At 39.9% G+C, this 13,998-nt stretch overlaps 1 protein-coding gene across 5 annotated transcripts in view; it reads left to right on the top strand.

Moving 5' to 3' along the window:
- The first annotated feature begins 5,129 nt into the window (after positions 1-5,129).
- Taf1 (TATA-box binding protein associated factor 1) overlaps positions 5,130-13,998 on the top strand; it is a 77,497-nt gene continuing 68,628 nt past the window's right edge. For 2 of the 5 annotated variants that reach the window (XM_077793560.1, XM_026412598.2), the window contains exons 1-7: positions 5,130-5,309; positions 6,216-6,330; positions 6,466-6,582; positions 11,349-11,468; positions 12,488-12,729; positions 13,135-13,353; positions 13,778-13,996. In XM_077793560.1, the coding sequence (XP_077649686.1) occupies positions 5,130-5,309; positions 6,216-6,330; positions 6,466-6,582; positions 11,349-11,468; positions 12,488-12,729; positions 13,135-13,353; positions 13,778-13,996 (1,212 nt within the window). The remainder of the gene's footprint in view (positions 5,310-6,215; positions 6,331-6,465; positions 6,583-11,348; positions 11,469-12,487; positions 12,730-13,134; positions 13,354-13,777; positions 13,997-13,998) is intronic. The other 3 variants (XM_026412599.2, XM_077793561.1, XM_077793562.1) reach the window with 3 other exon arrangements.

The raw sequence follows: 13,998 nt of genomic DNA on the forward strand, positions 1-13,998 counted from the left end.
GTATGCTGATTTTAAGTCTTTTGGGTATAAACCAAGGAGTGGGATAGCTGGGTAAAATGTTGTTTCCATTCCAAGTTTTCTGAGGAATCTCCACACTGCTTTCCAAAGTGGTTACATGAATTTGCAGTCCCACCAGCAATGTATGAGTGTACATTTTTCCCCACATCCTTGTACATGATTTTAATTGTTGGGTAGAAAAAGTAGGAGTGAAATTTCTGGGTCATGTGTTACATGAATGAAAAACCATTTTCTTGTTGGTGCTGGGGACTGAACCCAGGGCCTTGAACAGTCTAAGCTCACACTACCAGTAAGCTACACCCCCAAACCTAAAACCATGTTTTGAGTCAAGATTGGAGCCTTTAACACTAATATATTTGAAGTCCTCTTTCACATCCTATAAGCCTCCATCTATCTCTCATTGAATCTGCTTTTCTTCAGGCACAAGCATTTAAGAAGCAATATAGTATATTAAATAACTAATGAAAGGTATATTAAAAACATTTCAGGGGCTGAGGTTGTGGCTCAGTGGTAAGAGCACACGTGAGGCACTAGGTTCAAACCTCAGCACCACATAAAAATGAAATAAAGATATTGTGTCCACCTATAACTAAAAAATAAATATTTAAAAAAATATATTTCAGTGGCTGGGGGGTGTATCTCAGTGGTAATGTGCTTGCCTAGCATGCATTGAAGCCTTGGGTTTGATCCCTAGTACCATCAAAAAGGTCAATTCTAGGGGATGGGGTTGTGGCTCAGTGGTAGAGCACTCACCTAGCACATGCAGGGTGCTGGGTTCCATCCTCAGCACCACATAAAAATAAAATAAAAATATTGTGTTGAACTACAAATAAATAAATAAAATTTTTAAAAAGGATTAATTCTACTGTTTTTTTTTTTTTTTGCAGTACAGGGGATCAAATGCAGAGCCACTTTACCACTGAGATACATCTCCAGCCATTTTTTAAAAAGAAATTAAAATTACTAAGTTACTCAGGTTAGCTTCAAATTTTTGATCCTCCTGCCTCAGTTGCTTGAGTTTTTGGGATTCTAGATGTGTACCACTGTGCCTGGTCTAACTACTGTTAGAACACTGTTCCCATGAAGTATCCATTAAAAATATGAGGAAAAGGCCTGCTACAGTAGTGCATGCCTATAATCCCAGAGGATAGGGAAGCTGAAGCAGGAGAATCACAAGTTCAAAGCCAGTCTCAGCACCCTATTAGCAAGGTACTTAGAAACTCAACGAGATCCTGTCTATAATAAATTATATACACACACACACACACACACATATATATATAGGCTGTGGATGTTGCTCAGTGGTTAAGCACCCTTGGGTTTAATCCACTGAACCAAATATATATATGGAAAAGCTCTATGAAATGGTACAGTAAGATTTCCAGTTTATATTATTAAGTGAAAAAAGGCAAGGTGAAAAGAGTACACACAGCATGCTACCTTTTCTGTTAAGGAAAAGAGGGGAAAATAAGAATATAGACAGATATACATGTGCTTATTTATTTTGTACCAGGAATTGAATCTAGGGGTCCTTAACCACTAAGCCACATCCTCAGCCCTTTTTGAGATAGTCTCCCTAAATTTGTAGGGCCTCACTATGATGCTGAGGCTGGCTTTAAACTTGCAATCCTCTTGCCTCAGCTCCCAAGCTCAGCAGTTCTTATAGGTGAGAACTACCACTCCTAGCCATGTGCTTATTTTTGAAAAACAAACTATAGGACATACCAGAAACTATAGGAAATGGTTATTTATAATGGATGGGAATGGGATAGAGGTTACAGGCAAGGGAGCAAGACTTCTGTGGGATTGGCTTTTTATTTTTTGGTATTCAGGATTTAACCCATGGGCACTCTACCACTAAGTCACATCCCCAACCCTTTTAAAATTTATTTTTAAATCTTAAGATAGTCTTGCTAAGTTGCCAAGGTGGCCTCACACTAGTGATCCTCCTGCCTCAGTCTTCCACATTGCTGGGTTTACTAGTATGCACCACCATGCCTGCATGGGAATAGCTTTTTATGTAGATTTGACTTTCTCTATATAAAATTAACTAAACTGAAAATAAACACTCTATATAAGATATGCTTGCAAAATGGAACACAGTTCTTTGTATATACTTAATGGGTTATGTTTTAAGGACAAAAAAACTGCAAAGAACTCCTGAACATTTTTTAGGTTTAATTGTTGGAGTGCTAATGGTTTGTAATTTTTTTTTTTTTTTTTTTGGTACCAGGAATTGAACTCAGAGGCACTCGATCACTGAGCCACATCCCCAGCCCTATGATGTATTTTATTTAGAGACAGGGTCTCATTGAATTGCTTAGCACCTCACTTTTGTTGAGGCTGGCTTTGAACTCATGATCCTCCTGCCTCAGCCTCCAGAGCCCCTGGGATTACAGGCGTGTGCCACCACGCCTGTCCCCTGGTTTGTAATTTTGACCAGTAAATATATTGGTGTTGGGAACCAATGTTTACATGGTAAGAGAAACAAGATACACATACAAAGTGGGTAAAGGTGAGGAAAAACCTGTGGTGTTGGAACTATTACTAGTGTAAACTCATTATTTTCTTATTTTGGCTCTTTCTACTGAAAAGGTCGATAAGCAATGACACTCCAAATTTTGATTTCTAAACACCATTCTCCAGTAAAAAGCATGATGGCACGTGTCTATAATTCCAGTAGTTCTGGAGGCTGACAGGAGGATCATGAATTCTACATAAAATACAAAATAGGGCTGAGGATGTGGCTCAGTAGTTGAGTGCCTGAGTTCAATTCCTGGTACCAAAAACAAACAAACAACAAAAAAACAAAAGCAACTAGGGCTCCTTTGAGAAATGGCTATTAGCTCCAGGTCAGAGAATATACAGAGAAAACATGATACATATTGTGTCATGAAGGAAGAAAAGTGTTCAAAGACTAATGATCATGTAAAAAGGACTGAAGTGTTTCCCACTGGACAAATTTGTGACAACTGGAGCATCAAAACAATGATAGTACTATGTTGTAAAGCATTAGAGAAATATACAGTCAGGCACGATGGTGCATGCCTGTAATCCCAGTGGCTTGAGAGGCTGAGGCAGGAGGATCCTGAGTTCAAAGCCAGCCCCAGCAATTTATTGAGGCCCTAAGCAACTCAGTGAGACCCAGCTCTAAATAAAATACAAAAAAAGAGCTGGGGATGGGGATGCAGATCAGTAGTTAAGTGCCACTGAGTCCAATCCCCAGGACTTAAAGAAAAATACAGCCAGGTGCAGTGGTGCTGTAATCTGTTACTCAGGGGGCTAAGGCAGGAGGATCTCAAATTCGAGGCCAGCCTCAGCAACTTGGCAAGGCCCTAAGCAACTTAGCAAGACCTTGTCTCAAAATAAAAAAGAAAAAGACTAGAGGGGCTGGGGTTGTGGCCCAGTGTAGAGTTCTCGCCTAGCATGCGTGGGGCACTGTGTTCAATCCTTAGCACCACATAAAAATAAAATAAAGATATTGTGTCCACCTAAAACTAAAAAAAAAAAAAAGACGACTAGAAATAGCAAAGCATGATGGTGATGGTGCACTTTTGTAATCTCAGCTGCTCAGGAGGCTGAGGCATGAGGATTTAGAGTTCAAAGCCAGCGTCAGCAAGGGTGAGGCCCTAAGCAACTCAGCGAGACCATGTCTCTAACCCCCCCCCCCCCAAAAAAAAGGACTGGAAATGTAGCTCAGTTATAAAGTGCCCTTGTGTTCAATCCCTAGTACCAATAAATAAATAATAAGGAAAAATAAAAGAAAGGAGGTAATACTTTGTTTACTGAATAAGTTCAGTTAATAAATGTAGAAAGAACTTAATTTGAAAAATCACTTATTTGCGCTCTCCCAATAAAATTGATTCAGGCAATTAAAATCATTGGGTAAAACAGCATTTGGAACTAAATAGTCACAGGATCTCAAAATGTCACCCATAGATTACTTTTTCATTACAGAAGGGAGGAAGTATGCCTTTACCATGGAGAGATCTGTCAGTCACCACTTTATGTAAATGATCAAATTTATTATCACCAATATTGGGACAACATTGTGCCTTCTTATGGCATGTACAATATTTAAATGTAATCAAATCGAAGAAACAATCACCTTCAGAACATGTAATGTTTTCAAGAAAATTGCTTGGATTATTCCCAAATCCAGTCTCATGAAAAACAAAGAAAAAAGGCACGTGGATTTGGCCTAAAGGGAGATGAAAAAAAAAAAAAAAAGCAACGCATTTATGGATCCTGCATTGGAAAATATGTAAAATACTCCCAATTAGGACAAGTAGGTAAATAGATACTGTGTATGTTAAACATATATTGACTCGGTTTTTAAAGATGTGATAATGGTTCTGTGGTTACATAATAAGATAACTACTTTTAGGACTGAGGAACCCATGTTAGTGTTTAATTTTTTGCGTTGCCGGTAATAACCCAAGGGCTGTGCTTGCGTGACCACGGAGTTACATCCCCCAACCCACTAACCCACTTTCAAATGATTCAGGGGAAAAACGTTGTCAATCTAGGTGAAGAGCCAGTTAATTTTAATAATCTTTCACATTTCCGAAAGTAAGACGTTGTGGGGAAAATCTATTACTATGGAGAAATGTAAATTCAAAACAAGTAATTGCACCGATACCTCTGCGACAGCTGGGGGCTGCCTGAACAATTCACTGCAAATTTCACTTTGGAAAGGAGCAGTAAAATCGCAGGCAGCACCAAACAAACGAACCGATCCCTACCCTTACTTCCCAGTATCGTAACGTGGTGACCGGCAGTTTCCAGGACACAGGCCACGTGACTCCACAATCCCTTCTGAACGGAGAAAGATGCTTTGCCCTTTTCCGGTGCAAAGCGAACGCACGCGCGTACCTGAGGGGGCGGGACCGAACAGTTTCTTTGACCAACCGCTTCCCACCTGCCCTACCTCGTGATCTCGCATGGTCGAATCAAAAACGGCTAGTAAAGTAGTAACACCGATCTATTTCCCTGTAGGACAGCCGGTCTTTCCGGTTGCTTTTTCCCTTGTTCAACTTCCGGTAGGGGCATGTAGGGTCAAGGAGCCCTGTTAGTCACTTCTGTGCGACTGATGTTTTTATTTCCGGTCCATGGGACCAGGCTTGGATTTGCTGCGGTCCGCAGTCGCTGCCGGCAGTACTGCCGCCATCATGTCCGACACGGACAGCGATGAAGATTCTGCTGGAGGCGGCCCATTTTCTTTAACCGGTTTCCTTTTCGGCAACATCAATGGAGCTGGGCAGCTGGAGGGGGAAAACGTCTTGGACGATGTGAGGGGGTGGGCGTGGGGATAGGGCTGTGGGTGGTGTGGCTAAGGAGAGTAGAAGGAGCAAGCAGAGTAGAGGCTGCTTAGGAAATGAGAATAGAAGACGTTATTAACGAAAGCGAATAGTACTGTATCTTCATAGATTTTATTAAAGAGTAGTGTAGAGCGAGAGGGTGCAGTTATGGGCAAGGTTGGGGAGAAAAGAGGGAAAACAGGAGACAAGTAAGAAGGTCTGTGGTGCGGGGTGGGTGTCTTTGGAGATTACGTTTTACTTGACCAAACAATTGGTGAACCTAGTGAAGTTGCTTTCAAACCTTTAAAATTAGAACCTTGGAAAATCTTGAAACTACATTTTTGACATCGCTGACTTGGATGGCTCTAGAGCCAGCAACAGTCCTTGGGTTCTAGCCCTAGGCAGCAGAAAAGTGAATGTTACAACCATCGGGGCGAGGGGAAGGGGGCTGACCTCTTCTGGTCCCAGTGTGTTCAAAGACATTCATGATATTGTTACCAGTGTCCAAGTGAAACTAGCTGCTTTGACTTCCCTTTAATTTATTTACAAGGAATAAAGCTGTTGACCAGTGTTCCCCTTCCCCTACAACACTCCCGCACTAAAGAGTATAAAAGATCAGTTCTAATCCGGATGACCTCAGTGCTTTGGCCTTTATTTGGAGAACTGCTGTTCTTGGTGGTGGTTCTTTGAATAGTCCTGTTACCTTAAAGTGTGGCCATGAAATTGGACATGGTACTTTATTTAATAAAGATCTGATAAATGTGGAGTTTAGTGGATTTACTATACAGTTCTTGAATTTAGCAAGCACACTGCAGAATCATTTTTCATGTGGATATATGGTGGTTATGAACCAGGGAGTCTGGGACACTTTCGATTCTGGTGCTGTCCCTTTTTCAGGAGTGTAAGAAGCACCTGGCAGGCTTGGGAGCTTTGGGTCTGGGCAGCCTGATCACTGAACTCACTGCAAATGAAGAATTGACAGGGACTGACAGTGCCTTGGTAAATGATGAAGGTGAAGTCTGGGTTATGGGGAGGAAGGTGGGGGAGGAGGCTGGCCACTTACGGCACATGTACTTTTAAAGGGAACTATTTGAAGGAGTGAGAATTCCTTGGCTATTTCTTGAGATTCCCCGCTTTTTATTTATAGGTTGGATTAGAAGTACAGAAGATGCTGTGGACTATTCAGACATCAATGAGGTAGCAGAAGATGAAAGCCGAAGATATCAGCAGACAATGGGGAGCTTGCAGCCCCTTTGCCACTCAGGTGATTCTTTGGCGTCTTGAATATAGAATTCCATTGCATTTTTATGTATGTAGTCTGGGCTTTTCTTTTCTTTTTTTTTTTTTTTTTTTTTTTGGAACTGGAGATTAAACCCAAGGGCGCTGTAAACTGAACTATATCCCTAGAATTTTATTTTTATTTTCTTTATTTGAGACAGGGTTTTGCTAAGTTGCAGAGGCTGACCTTGAACTTGGGATCCTCCTGCCTAAGCCTCCTGAGTCGCTAAGATTACAGGAGTATACCACCATGTCTGGCTTGGGCTTTGGTTTCTCTGCCTGCTTTCTTTATTTTGGGGAGGGGAGTACCAGGGATTGAACTCAGGGACACTTGATCACCGAGCCACATCTCCAGCCCTATTTTGTATTTTATTTAGAGACAGGGTCTCACTGAGTTGCTTAGTGCTTCTCTTGTCTGCCTCCTGTCATTGTTCCTTCTCCACGTGTTTGCTCTTCTTCCTTTGTCAGTTCCAAGTAGCTGCTATCCTTTTTTGTGTGTTTTCAGACAGTTTTGCCATATTCAAGCTTCTATTCCTCATACTGTTAAGTCTGAAATTCTCAATGATAAGGATGATAATGCTTTCTTTCTTGATCTCTGATATCTGAGTTCACAGGGTTCATAGCACTGTTTTCAGATGCTTTTCAAAGTTGGAGTCTATGAGTTGGGTGTGGTGGTGCGTGTCTGTAATCCCAGCAGCTTGGGAGGCTGAGACAGGAGGATTGTGAGTTCAAAGCCAAACACAGCAAAAAGTGAGGCACTAAGCAACTCAGTGAGACCTTCTCTCTAAATAAAATACAAAAAAGGGCTGGGAATGTGACTCAGTGGTAAATTGCCCCTGAGTTCAATCCCAAGTAAAAATAAAGTTGGCATCTGTGAAACAAGCTCAGTCTTTGTCCTCAAAGAATTGATAGTACAAAAAGGATTAAGTATACACTTTCATATACAAATGAGCATTTGTAATTTCTGGCTCAAATTGCTCATTACCAGTATGCTTGCTTACAATATTAGATTTTTTTCCCCCATTGTATGGTGCTGCATTGTAGAATCAGAATTTCAAGATTGGTCCCACCTGTTGCCACAGTGAATTTGAAAGGCTTAGGCAGGAAGATCAAAGATTTGAAGCCAGCCTGAACATCTTAGTTTTATTTATATAAAAAATAAAAAGAATCGGGATATAGCTCAGTGGTAGAGTACCCATGAGTTCAATCCCCAGTCCTACCAAAAAAAAAAATAAATAAATAAAATATATCGAACTGGAAGATGACTTAGTGATTATCGATTCTTAGCATCCTAATGGATGAGGACAACTTGAAGAGAATTTTAGTAAAATGTGAAACTATCAAAAGTTCTGCAGTTAGCTAGTGGCATATCCTAAAATTTAAGAATTCAGTTCATTAGATATTGAGTACCTGTTTCATGCTATAAACATTGATAGGCAACATGATGCAAAGGTAATAAAATCCATTTTTTAAAATCTTTTGGAGCTCTGTTTCGAGATCTTGAATTTAAAGTAGTTGATCATAGTTTATTCTTGTAGTGCCCTATGCTATCTCTCACTGCTTGAAACTTTTATGTGAAATTGTTTTTTATTGTCCACCTCTTCAAATTAGATTTTGTGCTCTTGAGAAATGCAGATAAAACCTTTTTTTTTTTTTTGAGAGAGAGAGAGTGTGTTTTAATATTTATTTTTTAGTTTTCAGCGGACACAACTTCTTTGTTTGTATGTGGTGCTGAGGATTGAACCCAGGCCGCACGCATGCCAGGCGAGCGCGCTACCACTTGAGCCATATCCCCAGCCCCTGATAAAACCTTTATAAATGCTTGAGCTTAGTGGGGTTGGGGCTGTGGCTCAGCGGTAGAGCACTTGCCTATCATGTGTGAGGTCCTGGGTTCAATCCTCAGCACCACATAAAAATAAATAAAGGTATTTAAAAAAGTACTTGAGCTTAGTTTTTTTGAGGGCCTGTGAATGGATTTGGGTATTACTTATAAAAAGGGAATTAATGGCATACAAACATAAGAAGTAACCCATGAAAAATATTAGTTGTACACTGTGCCTTCAGGGATACTGTCATTTTGGGGACAATGGAATAAACAAATATAAAACAAATTTTCATAGTATATAAAACAAGCCCACCATAAGCTCATGTTTGTGTATAGTGTTATATTTACTTGTTTTTTCTACAGGGAATTGAACCCAGGGGTGCTTTACCACTGAGCTACATCCCTGGATCTTTTTTATTTTGAGACAGGGTCTTGCTAAATTGCTGAGGGCCTCACTAAGTTGCTGAGGCTAGCCTTGAACTTGGAATCCTTCTGCTTCAGCCTCCTGAGTTGCTGAGATTCAGGTGTGCATCACTATGCCCAGCTAGAGTGTTTAGTTTAGTTTTGGTGGAATACCACAATTACTGTCAAATTGCATACCTATTATTTTTGAGCACCTTGGCTTAGGCTAAAGGGGAAGTGGCAGCAGCTCTGATTTTTCAGGTTCAATTTTCTTGTCTTTACTAGGGATGGTAAGTTAGTAATATGGGGAAATTGGTCAGCAGGTTTTCTTAAAAGTAATGGAAAACTTCTGAGTAGTAAAAAACAAATATAGAACAATTTTTTAGCACCTTTATACATTACTTGCAATTTGATACTGTAAAGAATTATAAATCAACATAGACCGTTAAGTGAGAAGTAGGTGGTATAATGAAAAAGAAATGGACTTGGGTTCAGAATGTCATAGGTTCAAATTACAACTCATATTCAGTGTGACTGTGGGCAAGTTATGTGGTCTCTGAGGCTTGGCTTTCTCATTTTTTTTTTAATATTCTTTATTTATTTTAGTTTTTTGGCAGACACAACATCTTTGTTTGTATGTGGTGCTGAGGATCGAACCCAGGCCGCACGCATGCCAGGCGAGCGCACTACCAGTTGAGCCACATCCCCAGCCCAAGGCTTTCTCATTTGTAATAATCTCTTGGTTTACTTGTTGGTGATAATGTTGATCTCATTAAAATGCCTTGTGAGGGCTGGGGATATAGCTCAGGTTGGTAGAGTGCTTGCTTTGTGTGCACGAGGCTCTGGGTTCAATCCCCAGCATAAAAAAAAAAAAAAAAAAAAAAAAAGCCTTGGGAGCCAGATGTGGTGGTGCACTCCTCTAATGCCAGCAGCTCAGGAGGTTGAGGCAGGAGGATCAAAACCAGCCTTGGTAAAAGTGAGGCACTAAGCAACTCCATGATACCCTGTCTCTACATAAAATAAAAAAAAAAAAAAATAGGGCTGGAAATCTGGCTTAGTGGTTGAGTGCCCCTGAGTTCAGTCCCCAATAGCCCCCCCCAAATATGCCTTATGAGAATTTTGATTTGAAAGTGCCTACATAGTATAGTACTGTGGTAGATGCTCTGTAAATGTTAAGTAGCCTTTCTTCCTATGTGATAGTTTAGAGAAGTATTATTTGTTGCTCTGGAGTTTTGATTAAAGAGCAAAAGTGACTGACTAACTTGGAGACTGTTCTCACAGGCTAGATGTAAAGTTTTCAATGTCTGGAATAGGGTGACAGTTGTGGAAGATGATAGCCAGGGTCAAACTTGAGCAATACTGATACTGCATCAGTATGACTTAATACAGAATATGAGATACAGAGTATGAGATATAGAATAATTCCTATTTTGTATCATTATTAAGAAGATTATATATAAAATAGCTAAAAATTCCCAGCACATAATGGAAGCTTAATGAATGAAAATTGTAATTACTGCACTAATGATTGATTGGAGAAACATACAAAGCAGCTTGACAGACTGATCAAGGAGAAAGTCAACTAAAATCATAAGGTGGGAGAATGAGGATGGATGTGGCATTGATAGTAACAGAAGGGGATATCTGAGTAGTAAAGTTCTATGGGTGGTAACAGATATGGTGGAATTATAGATGTGCTAAGTCAGGGCAAAATAATACAGATTTGGGTTTGGGACTGGTAAGGGCAATTATTGAGAAAAGGAATTTGGGATTATGCAGGAGAATAAAAGAGCATTCAGGACCAAGTATTAAGTGTTGCTGGTGGTTAGAGAGCAGTGAAAATAATAATAAACTGCAAAAAAAGACTGTCCAAGACTTGGGAGATGAGAATAAAATCTGATCTTACGAGAAACTGACAAGAAAATTTTTCATTTCAATTATGAGATTGAGCAGGCTGAAGATAAAACAGAAGTAAACAATATGATTAGGAAAAGGGGGATGGGGATATAGCTCAGTTGGTAGAATGTTTGCCACACATGCACAAAGCCCTGGAGTTTAATCAGTAAAAGATTTCAAATAGCTTTTGAAGCTTTCTCATGTTCTGTATGAGGTAGTAAGCATTTGGCTAAAACCATGAAATAATATCTTTTTTGAAGGCAGAAGCTACATCTTCTGGGTTTTTTTTTTTTTTTTTTTTTTTGGTATCTGTGATTGAAACCAGGGGCACTCGACCACTGAGTCACATCCCCAGCCCTATTGCATTTTATTTAGAGACAGGGTCTCACTGAATTGCTCAGTGCCTCGTTGTTGCCAAGGCTCGCTTTGAAGCCATGGTCCTCTTGCCTCAGCCTCCTGAGTTGCTGGGATTATAGGTGTGTGCCAGTGCACCCGGCATTCTGTGTATTCTTAAAGGCTATGTATAGTGCTTCTTATTGTGCTTTAAATTATCGAGTGGCAAGGAAGCTCAAGGCTATTGTCCAGCATTCTGGATGTTGAGGAGGTAACTACTTTCTTCTTTTTTTTAGATTATGATGAAGATGACTATGATGCTGATTGTGAAGACATTGATTGCAAGTTGATGCCTCCTCCACCTCCACCACCAGGACCAGTGAAGAAAGATAAGGACCAGGATGCTATTACTGGTGGTAAGTAAAGACTGTCTGTTATTGTTCAAGGAACAAATTTACATTCATAAATCCAGGCTTTTGTTACCCACATGAGAGATTATTAAATTAAACTGCTAGGAAAGGATAACACTTCTAATAATGATTTATATAATCTATATAATCTCAGATTTTAGTATTAAAGAGAAACTTTACCTTTAAAACATTTAATAGTATTTTGAACTGCAGTGAAGAAGTAGTAGTTTAGGTCAGTGATTCTCAAATCTGACTGCTTATCAGAATTATCTCAAGTCTTTAAAAATGACAGCTTACTCTCATTCTTAGAATGTCTGATTGAGAGAATCTGGGGTAGAACCCAGGAATTTTCAAACGCTTTTCCTACAGGGGAAAAAAAGACTTTCCTAAGAATTTCTGATGCAACTAATTTGCATACTCACATTTAGAAACTACCTGTTCAAAAGAGACAATCTAGAATATAACAGTAATAACCTTGTCATGGGCTTGATTGGGAAGAACACCTTTGGTCTCCTGTATTTTGGTGATATGTTAACCCCAATTTTTTTCTGTTGGAGTTTCAAGCCATTTCTTTTTTAGTCTGGAGGCTGAATGTCACTGTTAACTTTGTGTGTAGATTTTATTTTATGCCAAACAATCTCATCATTATCCTGTGGGCTTAAAATTCTCCATTTTATGGATTACTGACCTGGACAGCATAGGACCTGACTGATATTATAAGTATTACATTATTTTGCTTTTCGTTACATTGGGCACAATATTGGTCACTTATGGAAAGTAGTAAATGTAGTAATAGTGTTTGTTTTCTCTCGTCACAACCCTAGGGTACCAGGTACAAGGTGAGTTGGGCATGGTGGGAAGAAATGAGTTGGATAAGTTTTCTGGGTTGCAAACTAGTAATCTGGGTGCTTGGGACTCTATCCCCTGCCATTAAGCCATGCATTTAGCCTAGAGTGGGTATTGACTGAATTTGAGGAATTATGCTAACAGTTACATGCCAAAGGCGTTTTTCTTCCTTGTTGCAGTGTCTGAAGATGGAGAAGGCATCATCTTGCCCTCCATCATTGCCCCTTCCTCTTTGGCCTCAGAAAAAGTGGACTTCAGTAGTTCCTCTGACTCAGAATCTGAGATGGGACCTCAGGAAGCAACACAGGCAGAATCTGAGGATGGAAAGCTGACCTTACCATTGGCTGGGATTATGCAGCACGATGCCACCAAGTTGTTGCCGAGTGTCACAGAACTTTTTCCAGAGTTTCGGCCTGGAAAGGTACTTACTGTGGAGAGTATCCATACTGCAAACCACTGACCTCTTCCAGATACTGAGTTCTGTTGTTCAGATGCTGAGTATAGAATGAATAGGACTTAAGGGTTTCCTTATTCAGTAACATAATTGTCTATATAAAAGCTGTTTATGCTATATTAGGTCTTTTTTTGAACTTGTGTATGTTTTTATAGGACATGTGTTCTTATTAGAAATTGTCCTGTTATCTCAGAAGAACTAGTCCAAATTATTAAGAGAACATTACTTTTGTTATGTATTTTATAAATCTGAATGTAGCACTCCTCAATTTCTCTATAGTAGAATAGATCCCTTGAGAGTTTTCAAACAAAAAAGCTGCTATTTCCTATCTGATATTGAGTCTCTGACATAGTAATATGTCCTGTGTTCTAGGTGTTACGGTTCTTACGTCTTTTTGGACCAGGGAAGAATGTCCCATCAGTTTGGCGGAGTGCTCGGAGAAAGAGAAAAAAGAAGCATCGGGAGCTGATACAGGAAGAACAGATCCAGGAAGTGGAGTGTTCAATAGAATCAGAAGTCAACCAGAAGTCTTTGTGGAACTATGACTATGCTCCACCACCACCTCCAGAGCAGTGTCTCTCTGATGATGAAGTAGGCAACACAAAGACCTGGGTTAAGGCTTATAAGGAGAAAAGATACAATTCTCCCTAGCTTATGTCAAAATTGGAAATAACACCTCATCAGGCAGAGTTTTGTGCTAATTATCAGTGATTAATTATGAGTCAAGTACAGCAATTGTCCCTTCCTTGGTGTAATAGTATTTGATTTGGGTGGGAGTAGCAGTCGCAGGCAAGTATGGTGGGTGATATAGTGCTGAATAAGAAAGTTTGAATAAGAGGCAGAATGTGCCATAGTATACCTCCGTTTTTTACATTCTAACTCCAGGTAAAGATTCCTAGTCAAGAATCATCTTCTTGACTCCTCTAAGTTCTCCTTTTGATTGTTAGTTCCCTATAGACTTAGGATATCTGGGATAGGGAAATTCTCCCCTTTTGACTTCCTTGCTCTGTTACAGATTACAATGATGGCTCCTGTGGAGTCCAAGTTCTCCCAGTCAACTGGAGATATAGATAAAGTGACAGATACCAAACCAAGAGTGGCTGAGTGGCGTTATGGGCCTGCCCGACTGTGGTATGATATGCTAAGTGTCCCTGAAGATGGCAGTGGATTTGACTATGGCTTCAAATTGAGAAAGACTGAACATGAACCTGTGATAAAATGTGGAATGATGGAGGT

The sequence above is a fragment of the Urocitellus parryii genome, chromosome X, assembly GCF_045843805.1.
Source record: "Urocitellus parryii isolate mUroPar1 chromosome X, mUroPar1.hap1, whole genome shotgun sequence".
NCBI classification, from domain to species: domain Eukaryota; kingdom Metazoa; phylum Chordata; class Mammalia; order Rodentia; family Sciuridae; genus Urocitellus; species Urocitellus parryii.